Below are 11,506 nucleotides of genomic sequence, written 5' to 3'. Positions count from 1 at the left end.
ATCAGTGGGAGGATACTAGAAATGCTTCCAATGGCTGACCTTATAAGGCTGTCAGGAAACTGCTGATTTCAGGTTTCAGGGATCAAATGGCTACCCCTTCCCCTTTACCTTCTTTGCTTCAGTTCCCCTTCCTCTATTGCCACCAGCATCCTGTCTTTTTCAGCTCATATTACACACAGGGGGAAAAAAGCTCACGCTACTGTTGCCTCAAAGGCCGTCTCCCCGGCATGAACCCTGAAGATATCACGCTTTGTCTGCCTTCAACCTGAGGGCATCTACTTTGTGTATCATATGAGGAATCTGTTCTGCTAATGATACAGATGATGCAGACTATATGTTGGGCTTTTTTTTTTTCGCAACCCAAAAATGTTTTGCACAGTGTGTGTAGCATGTAGGCTCTACAGTCACTCCCATTTAGCTCTCTGTTGACACTCTGTTACAGGATAGATTCACAGCTTTTCAGTGCAGCCAAAATGAATGTTGTTTACCATAACTGCTTTGCTGCCTGCAGTATAACAATGAAGCTTTAGAACAATTGCTTTCTAGTGATTCTATTTTATTAAAAATTGTTTTCTTATTAAGCTTTTGTTTCTATTGATTAAACAGGAGAAGGTAGAGAACATAAAAGGATATACTGAACACATTCAAGTTTTAAAAATGATTTTTTTCATAATATTCAAAGGCTATAAGAACAGAGTTTACACCCATCTAGAGGCTACAGCAGAATGTTTCCTAAAGTTATTTGTTATTGTGGTCCACTGTGCTGAATTTACACATCAAAGTCTGTTTACAGGTGTGGGGGAGTACTACTGCACATGTGGACAAGATGAACAAAATTGTGTGGCTTCAGAGGTTGCGAAATCTGATGATTTGATCCGGAGGTGTGGAATCTGAAGGTGACCTTACCAGACCTCAGTAGCTCGCTCGTCATCTGAAGCTTGAGGCTTTTGCTCAGGCAACATTACCTGTTATTAGTGTAGCAAACCAAAATCTCTGAACGAGCTGTTTGTGGATGAGTTGCATTGTGGGTTAGCGTAGGCTGCAGGTTTTGACAAGCGATAATGTGTAGAATTAAAAAAGGCTCTGCCAAGTCAATTTTGATCACTCCGTGCAACAGTGTCAGGTCCAGGTTTAAAAACAATCAACCTAAACTAAGACACAGTTGTTTTGAAGCTGTTGAAAACCGCATTCATTGTACAGAATCATTTCAAATTACAAAATTCCTGGCCTACTTTTTAAAATACGACTACGACTGTATTTTGTGATTCACATTAAAATGCAACACTCACAGGCCTCCCAAACTAAATGTAAAAAATTCCAAATCATTAACATCTTAGTTTCCCTTGTCTCCACATGATGTCACTTGTGGAGAGCAGAGCAGCTAATTAAAATGATTAGAGGGTTAGCTGTGTCCTTCAGCTGAACGTTTTTAATGAAATTTGTTATTCTAATGGAGCAAGAGTGACAAATTTAATCATCCCCTCAGGAATTATCCTTTAACACAACTTTCTGTCAGGAGGACAGACTTGAAATCTTGCTGTTCGTTTAGTTCAGATTTATGGTAAAGGTAAAGGTACTCAAGTATCATTTTGAGGATTTTTGCTGTACTTAAGCTCTTCCATTTTATATTATTTTATTTTCCATTTTTTTGCTTGTAACTGAGTATCTTCACATTGTGGTTTTGTTACTTTTATTTCAATTAAAGATCAGAATACCTTTCACACCACTGACAATGAACCTCTTCAAGGACTTGAACACGCTGGGTGGGATATTTGAGCGAAGTATCATGGAAAGCACATCAGCATCAGTGGATGGAAAATCGCAACAATTTCATGTCATCAGTGGTATAGTTACATAATGGAAAACAAAATGGAGGGAACCAGCAATGCGACGTCCTCCCGTGTCTCCACTGAGACACTAATCATACAGGTCAAACAAGTCTTTTTTCCCCTCCTCCCGTCCTTTGAAGTAGGTCATAAAAACAAAACATTTCATCTTGACTGTTGCTTTAACCAGGACTCTTCTGGCTCAGAATTCTGCTTAAGTACTTTTAACCATCAAGCAGACTGTTCTCGTGAAGCAGGGATGTAATTGCAAAGTGTGGTCTGTTTGAAAACATAGTTCGCCCCAAACCGCCAACCCAGTCTGCTTCACCTCAGACAGAATTGCTTAAAGAAGTTTGAGACGCTTCATCGTCCAATGTGGAGACAGACGCATGTGTGTGTCCATTTGATCTTGGATGATTTATACTGCACCAACTTTCTGGTGAACCGTGCTTTGAACAGCGAAATAAAACCAACCATAGCTGAAGACACTAAAATAAAACCGACCAACATTTGCATCTCATGACATGTTTGAGATTGTGAATAGCAGATACTGTGAGGTCCCTGCCATGTGTAGACATTTCTGTGCAATAATTTGAATATCCAATCACACACACGCACACAGAAAACAGTTGTTCAGCTCACAGTGTGAGCTTCTCTCACAGTAAATCGGCAGATATCCAACATAGTGGCCACTCTTCTCAGACACAGACTGCCTTTTTGTTCAGGTGCAAATCACTGGATTCCATCAGAATGAGAGCTGGACTTGGATATTTTGTTCACAACTCAGATAGACTGAAGACGCTGTACAAATGAGGAATCATACAATGTTACTCACATCAGTACTGGTGGGGTAACAAAAAAGGATGTAGCTGTCTCAGACTGAATAGCTTGCACAGCATAGGCAGTGCTTTCAAGGACACGCATCTGGACAACAGGTCTTTCAAAATTGTCCTCTGTTGAAATCACACAGCCATAAAAAAAAACAAAAACAAACAAAAAATAAACCCCTTCACCATGTGGAAACAGCGAAGTGAAACTTTGACACAGTCGTGTTGTTACATGTCTAGAGCCGAGCCCTGTTCTTGTGCTGAAGCACCATAGGCAGCCGGATGTGACACAGGAGTCTCCCCACCTGGAAGCCATAACTCTGAACAGTCAATGCTGACAAGCACTTTGCTATTAAGGCATATTTCTTCAAAGTTAATAACACAGCCTTTGTTGTCTGGCCACTAAACAGTAAGCCTCTGTCTCTCTGTTCAATAGCAGAGTTATAGGCCTATTTGGATTGAAGCTTTCTTTGCAGGAAAACAGCACATTTCTGTGTATTAAAACAGAATGTCCTACGCTATCCTCACCCACCTGTCCTTTGTCTCCATCGTGTCTTACAATCCATTGGCGTCAGTCAGACTTGTCCGTAGAATTAATGGGACACCATGTGTGTCTACGGAGTTATCATTAGAAGAAAACAGCAGGCAGCAGCATAATTAAAATGTGTTCTGGCTCTTAACGAGTCAATATGCAAAGTTTTGATTTCACTGAAAAGATACAATTACTCTTGAACATCCCCTTGGTGCCTGTTTAATGGCTTACAAACCAAATGGAATTTTTGAAATTGAACTCACCGAGTTTAAAGTATCCAAGCAACCAATCTGCAGCGCCAGTAAAAAAGCTGTTATAATATTAACACCATTATAAGAAATTGTGTATCTTAATATAGCAACAGATCTAATTAAAATGATTCCAGATTCACTTTTGCAAAAAACTTTACTGTCTATCACAAGACATAAAAAAATTTAATAAATAAATAAATACAAAACATATACACACCGAGTTCAAAACACACACACACAACTATGTAAAAAAAAAAAGTAAAACAAAATCAAAGTAAAGAGAAAAACAATATTGTGACCTTCCAAATGTAAATATGTGTAGCATGCACGTCCTGGTTGGACTGAAAGAAGCCTTTTCCTCATCAAGTTGCCCATGCCTGAAAATATATGACTGAGCTGCAGTCACAGGACTGTAAGCAATAAATTTGTCAAATATCATTCGCACACAGGCACACTTCCAGAATCAGTGTACTTTCATATGTCTCACATCAGAGCTCAGGCACCCTTTGCCCTCAGAGGTCCCTTCATCCGAGCTCTGACACGTCCGACATAACAGAGACGGAGCACACAGTGCAACCTTTTGTTCTTCTGAACTCCTCCTGCGTGTGATATTTTATTCAAACTATCACATCACATTAAAGAAACAGTTCAACGTTGTGGGAAATGCATGTATTTGCTTGTTAAGCAACAGAAGAGAAGATCAATGCCACTATGCTAGAACAGCCAACGTGTAGCTGTATGAAGAACCAAAGAGAAGGAAATCACAATTTATGCCATTTTACAGGGAGCTATATATTAAACTATTCCTTGACCAATATATACTTTGTCCTATAAATCTGTGAAACAATAAATGGTGCTTTTCACTGCAGGTTTTACATGAATTAAAGAAGCAATGTCTAACCTAACCTAATTAGTGAGTTTTAGAAGTGTTGTCAGGTGGGTTTTAAGAATTAATTTATATGATAGCATGAGCGTGTGTGTCTTGAAATCTCAGTGTTGAGGATAACGTGGAGTACAGACAGCTTAAAAGTGTGTGTCTTTGAAAGGAAGACTCATACTCAACATGTACTGTATAAAAATGTATAAAAAGCGTGCAAAACACTTCTATGAAATGCAGATACAAATCAGTACAAAAGAAACGCAGTCGTTGATCATTTCAGAAGTCCCATAATCCTTGTGGTCCCTGTGAGAGGATATGAAGACATTTCCATCAGGAGAACAGCAGAAGCTTCTGCAGGGTCCTCCTGAGCGGCACCTTCTCCTCAGGCTTGCTGTCTGGGATCATATCGGCGCTCCTCTCTGCACTCAGCCGGATGCCCGGCCTCTTTTCTCTGACGGCCTGAAGCCCCGCCTGAGTGATGTTCCTGCAGAAGTCCACCTTTACCTCCTCCAACCTGTCTCCATGAGCTGCTACACCCTCCAGGCTGCAGTCTGTGATGCGGACGCAGTTCTCCAGGTGGAGGCAGCGCAGCTTCCTGCAGCACTGCAGCACGGACATCACATCCTGGTCTGTGACGTGTCCACAGCCAGACAGGGTCAGGGACAGCAGGTTGGGACACCTGTGGTGCAGACAGCAACCAGTAAAGTCAATAAACAAGAAAGGTTTTTCCACACACTGGAGCTACCGAAGCACATCTAGTACAAAAACTTGTTCTCTGTCACTGTCTCTGTTCTCTTGTTACTCATCACGCCTAAGGACATATACAGAGGGATTATTGTTTGCAGAAGGACAAGTCTTAAGTAAGCAATGTTGTGTGGCGTGTGTGCTTATTTTCAGATGAATGCTCTCTAGGTCTCTTGAATAGAATCAGATAACAGCGAAGAGCACATAGATTGTGAGCCTTATCCGAGGTGTGTGAATGAGATGTAAACAACACCACTGACGGACTGCAACACAATCTGTACGAAAGAGCACTTCAATGGTGAGATCAAGCTATCTTTTCTCAACACACTGTCCCGCTGGGATCATGCGTTTCCGTCCTCTAAAAAGCTTGTATGAATAAATGAAGTATGGCGTCTTGTGCACAGAACAATTACAGGATGTTTGATGAATCAAAGCACTACAAAAAAATTTCACATGCTTAATTTTGTGATAAGAATGTGAACTGTTTCTCAGAAACGCATGTGCTTACTGCATGTTTCCAGCAATTATCAGTGGTGCATTGCAACCTACTGGCAGGCTGGCAGTACAGAGCTGGCAGAGAGACGCTCTGATGGCAAAGGATTGAGGATGTCATTCACATTCACTGATGCAGATTACATAAAGACTTACATAATCTTACCACTTTACCACATGTGAGCCAAACATATTCCAGTTGCCTGCAAGTGTGGAGGGTTCTGTCCCAGTAACCTCTGACCATGGGGCAACACATTAAGTCCACGTGCCCTGTTGCTTTGCTGCATGGGGCCAATGTGTGGCTTTATCAGTGAATGTGATTGCAAAGTATTGACATTTAAAAAGGGGAGAGAAGGGGGGAGGGGGGGGGTGGTAGTGGAATGACAAGAGATCAAAGCTGAAGGTATCTGGAGAGTCAGCAGTCTCTGATGACTACAGTTCATGCGTCTCAGCAGAGACAGAACATGAGGGAAGTGAATGAGGGTAAACACGACAGTAATAAAAACTTCATCAACCTTTCTTACATAATACACTCTCTCAAGGCACCTCCCCTTACTGTGTGCGTGTGTGTGTGTGTGTGTGTGTGTGCTGTGCTGTTGCTTTGTTACCACCAGAGGACATAACTATCTGCATGGCACCTTGTCTTCTGTCCTCATTAAAATTCTCTCTTTCTTTCTTCTCACACACAAATGCCCACATGCACACACACACACACACACACACACACACACACACACACACACACACACACACACACACACACTTAGTAATGTTCAGTTTCAGGCATTTTACAGAACTGTCTCACAGCACCTCTTGTGGTGGTAAACTCATCCTGTTTTTTCTCTCTGCCTTGTTTTTCCATGGACCACAGGAATACACCAGGTGACTGAAAAGAAATCTGTTAAAAAAAACTATTAAACAACTGTGTATGAAGAAATTTTGGCCTGCTTTGTTTGCGTCTTGGTTTGTGTTTTTTGCAAAATGCTTTTTTGTCTAGCAGCAAGTTGATTCCACTGATGTGTCCTGTACAGCTGCAGCTATTTGGAACATTAGATGAAAAAAACAAAAAAACAAAACAAAACAAATCTCATGTGGTATTTTAAAAAAACAACAATATTATCACGTGCTGTTTCCTACTGCTGTTTAATCTATCTGTCTATCCAACTCCATCCTGTGTATGCTACAAAAATGTCTGTGCTGTTTCCTCTCCATTTAGGTCTGAGACGTGATGTTCACATTAAAACAAACAGTATGTAGGGCAGTCTGGTCTGGGCAGAGCACGAGCAGAACACCACACTGCTAACCCATAATCATCTCTCTAATGACCTGTTTGGTTTCCTAACGGTTATTTTATCTGGTCAAATTATCCGCTGAACTCTAACAGGAACTAAGAAATACATTTAACATTCAGCTGCTCTGGTCCCTGAAGTGAAGGTTTTGTTGCAAACATGCTACACAGATTTTGGACATGCTTTAATGTCTAAATTTAGCAGTGAATATTAAAAAAAAAAAAGAAAAAAAGAAGAAATTCAGCTGTCAGCTGAAAACATGTTTTGCAAGCAGAATTCATTTCAGTCTTATAACTGAAATAGCAACCCATAGATGTTCTTTGGCTACTTTTGAGAGAGAAAGCATCAATTTATTCATATGGTACATATCAAATATTGGAACGAAACTACTATGTAACCACAGGAACCTCCTGCCAAAACTTTTTGTGCCACCCACTGTGCAACCTGCACATGGAATGTCGAGCATTTTAATTCATCTTGATTTAATGTAACATGGCATTAGAAGAACAGTACACTGGATACTACATTACAAAGAGGACTAAAGACAATAGACAATCTATGTTTTATAGTTTTTTTCCATGAAGGAAAAAAGAAAAAAAGACAGACATGAGCTTGGCGTCAGAGTTTGCATGAAGTCCTATCCAAGAGGCAGGCAGAGACAGACGCACATGTTCATTCCTCTGACAGCAACAAAGAGCCAATTGTAGGCTCCACCTGCCTGCGTAAATCTCCAGTCTGCAGCTGACTGGGAGGGTCTGAGGCCAAATCACTCTATCACCCCCACAGCTTCTCTGCATCCCCTCCCACTTTGTCACGTGCACTTGCTTTCTTCTCAGCGAGACCATTTGGGAGGGTTTATCAGTATGCAATGAGTGTGCCTTAAGGGCACCGAGATACAGGACCCAGACAAAGTAGGTGGTTCTAGTTTTGACTGGATCTCGCAGCTCTCATGTCTCACATCTCAAATTTCACAATACAGGAAATCCTCACAGGGTCATACACTGAGCCAATGAGCCAGCCCCTCTTCCCTCCTCTCGTCCCAGCCAGCTGCGTTTGTGGCCGGGCTCCCTCACATTGACGGTTATCACTGGCTGCCTTGGAGAAATTATCCAGAGACCTCATTATGCCTCTATGGGCTGATTGCTGCATGCAGCCAGCCACGCACACAAGGCCAAAAGCTAATAGAGCCACATTTCGGTGACCTATCAAATCCAACTGTCACATCTTTCAGTGGATATAATTTGATATCTGACCACAGTTATGTTAGTTAATAGAATCTGTCTTGTGTCCCACAGATTTGTCATTTTTCTGTCTGTACAGCCAACTCCAGAAACAACATCTGTTTCTAATGATTTTCTTTCCTGTTACCTTCAGATGAACGCAGCACTTTCATAAGCTGTATGCATCTAGATGAAAACAATTGGGTTCCCTGTGTCGGGTGTCAATGACTTTCAAAAACAGGGAAAATTATGTGATCATCCACCAGGCACATCTGAGCAGAAATAACAATTTTTGAGACAAAAGTTTGTGTGTGATGCAAAACTGTGAAACAGCAGGCAACTGCAAAATATTTTAGTATCATCCTGTGAAAAGCAGCTGCAGTGATGAACAAAAATGACAGTAAAAAACACAGTGCACCCAAATTAACTTGAAGTTGCACTCAGTTTTAATTGAGTGGTGGTATTAATTCAGCTCAGTGCTCATGTGTTTGTACTGTTGTCAACCCGGGGGTCAGGATCCCCAAGATGAATATCAGGGATCACAAGAGAATTAAATAAAGCAGAAAAACTTGAGTGAGCTCTGGCGCTCACAGTTGGGTGTGTGTTTTTTTCTTTTTAAGCCTTCTTTTTTTTATTATTTGTGTGTGTGTGTGAATTACAGAACAATTTTATTTCTCAGGAACCCGAAAAGTTATTCTTACTTTGTGGTATTTAGGATATTTCCAGAGGAGGAAGATTCTGGAGAAAGATAGCTGCTTGTTGACTCTCCTTCGCTGGTCATCAAAGACCAGCACAAGGGGTGGGTGGCTCACCAGTCTAATCACTTACTTATCAGTGGTTTCCCAACTGTCATTGTAATACAGTCAAGCCTGATCAACGTATGTAGCATTTCATCAACAAAACTGGTTAAGTTCCAAATATGTTAAATTGAATTGATTTCAAACTGGGTGTTATTTTTCTAAGAAAGTGGACATTCCAGTATTTTCATACAGTTTAACTGTTTGTGTTTAGGTTAGTTTGGTCAAACTTCTATTTTTCAAACACATGGATTGGCAATAGATGTGTTTAAACCATTTATCCATCACTTGCAGTGAAGTATTTCAACAGTTTAACAATTGCTTTTAGCTTTTTCATTTTTTCTGCTTGCTAATTAGCGTTCAAATAGTCTTAACTAGAGTAACTCTTAAATGAATGGTTATAGCTGACTCTTTGTGGATGTACTTTTGTTGTACTTTGTTGAGTCACTCTACAATCTTTCCAAGTACGCCCTGGAGTACAAGTACTCCTGATTGGAATTCATTTGATTTCTGCACCTGGTGTTGGTACAAACAGCAACTGACAAATCCTGCATAGTACGCCTGGAAGGGGCCATGAGCCACTACTTTAGATTACCTTACAGTATACTGTAAAGTGCTAGTGTTGTTCTGTGCACCCTCTGTCAGTCTGTTTGATAAACGCCCATTAGAAGAACACGCTCTTTTACCAGTTATCGTTATAAAACACTTGACAAAGCAGGGGAAGAACCACACACAAACACTCACATGTGGCAGACGTTGGCCAGGAAAGTGCTGACCAGGTTTTCATGTTTGCTGCAGATGTCCTTCTGAAACGAGGTCTTCAACCAGTCCTCAATGTTGCACACTTGCACCCTGCTGGAGTACCAGCTAACAGTCAAGTAGCGCAATGAGGGTCCCAGCACAAAGTTGTCCCTCCTCAGCTGACACGGGGAGCTGAAGTGAAGTAGATTCCAGAGGCGGGCGTCCAGGAAGACCTCACGCAGCTGATGACAGGTAAGGGACAGGCTCCTTCGGCTGTCCTTGTCCAGGAAGGAGAAAAGGTGGAGGAGACATTCGCGGTTGAGCTGGGTGAGATGCATGGTGATCCGTCCCAGGACAGAAAGAGAGGCCTCGTCCCTGGGGCGGTGATAGGCCTGCTGGTAAGCAGCAACAATGAGCCTGCACCCTGTATTGTGTGGCCTAGATACATGATTCCTCCTCAGGCACACGCTGGAGGCCTGCACATATAAGGCTGGGGAGTGCAGGCTATTTTGGGAAGACAACTGCTGGTACGGTCAAAGATGGAAGTGTTTGAGCCATGCGCTCCCTTTCCATCTGTCATGGCTCTCAACAGGCAGTGAGAACTGGATTGACCAGATGTTTACACTGCCCTGGCCTACTTCGTATATACAGATACACACAGAGGGACACAAGAAAAAAGGGAAACACCTCCAGAATGGAGTGCAAGAAAACAGCCCTGCAGCATAAACTTACAGTCAAACTGTTCAGATGTTATTGAGCCTTAAAGTCTTCTTTCCCTCAAAAAATATATTTTGAATTATAGCTCTTGACATAATTGAAATTTTTTGTGTGGAAAACCATATTAAGACAGGCATGTCTGAAGAGGCTCTTTAACTGGTTTAGTGTTCCGTTTCAATTCTACATTCAATGTTTAAAGACAGACATGATAGAGAGAGAGAGAGGCAGTGCAATGAATGAAAGGTAAAAGCAAACCACGCTGAGTAGAATAAGCCTATTGGCATGGTATCAACAGCAATTAACATACATTTTACAGAGGTAGTGCTTACATAAGAAGACAATGGATTAAATGAAGTGCCTCATAGATTTTTCCTGTATTATATTTAGGATCATTACAGAGCCTAATCGTTTTCATAGTAATCTGTACCTGGCCAACACGTCACGTGAGAGAAAGCCTCAAGCACAAACAGTGTTACGTAGGACTAAAGGAACACAGTGAACTATGACTCACTGTATTTGAAATTGCTCAACTGGAGCGCACAGGACACAGCGAGATTTCAAACAGGCAAAATCCCATTAGGTCTATGTCATAACGCCACACCACATTACCAGTGATGTCCTGTTCCACTTGTCATCTGAATGCGGAACATTGAGAAATGCCTCTGTTGGGAGGCTGATTACAGTCTGTACTCTGAGTCACTGTGTCCTTAACCAAAAATTCAGATCAAACAAACACAATGCAATGCGAGCTTATTATTAGCAGCTGTGAACTAGCCTTCAAGAGAAAAAGAAAGAAAGGAGGGTGGGGATAAAGGGCCACTTGTGTCATTAATGGAAAGAGCGCAGTGAGCCCACAGCCACCTGTGAGCAGGCGAGGAAGAGCAGCTGTTCCTCATCATACAGGAGTGCTTGTTCCTGCCCGAGTGAGAAGGCTGACTGGCTGGCACGTGTCCCGAGGGGAGCTCTTATGTGTGTGTGGGGGCGGAGATGTTCGGTAGAGGGAAGAGAAAAACAACAAATTTAAAAAAAAACAAAAAAAGACAGGCTTGCTCAAAAATTCGCTCTCTCTAAGGTCGTGCGTAGACCCATCATCATGAAGGTGTTCGGACAATTAAACTCGAATGTGCATGTGGCAAGCTCATAAACTCAATGAACATTTCCTAAAGTGTACATCAAACTGTGCACATATG

General features: G+C 41.7%; 1 protein-coding gene across 1 annotated transcript; it reads right to left on the bottom strand.

Annotated features, from left to right (window-relative positions):
- Positions 1-4,502: 4,502 nt before the first annotated feature.
- Positions 4,503-10,249, bottom strand: fbxl22 (F-box and leucine-rich repeat protein 22). The gene is given in 3 exon segments (XM_046395080.1): positions 4,503-4,995; positions 9,603-9,957; positions 9,960-10,249. Coding segments are annotated over 3 exon segments (792 nt in total). The 5' UTR covers positions 10,048-10,249; the 3' UTR covers positions 4,503-4,646.
- Positions 10,250-11,506: the final 1,257 nt, after the last annotated feature.

This window comes from Scatophagus argus, chromosome 7 (assembly GCF_020382885.2).
Source record: "Scatophagus argus isolate fScaArg1 chromosome 7, fScaArg1.pri, whole genome shotgun sequence".
Taxonomy (NCBI): domain Eukaryota; kingdom Metazoa; phylum Chordata; class Actinopteri; family Scatophagidae; genus Scatophagus; species Scatophagus argus.
Note: the sequence above shows the minus strand (reverse complement) of the source record. Positions and strands in the feature narration are given on the sequence as shown.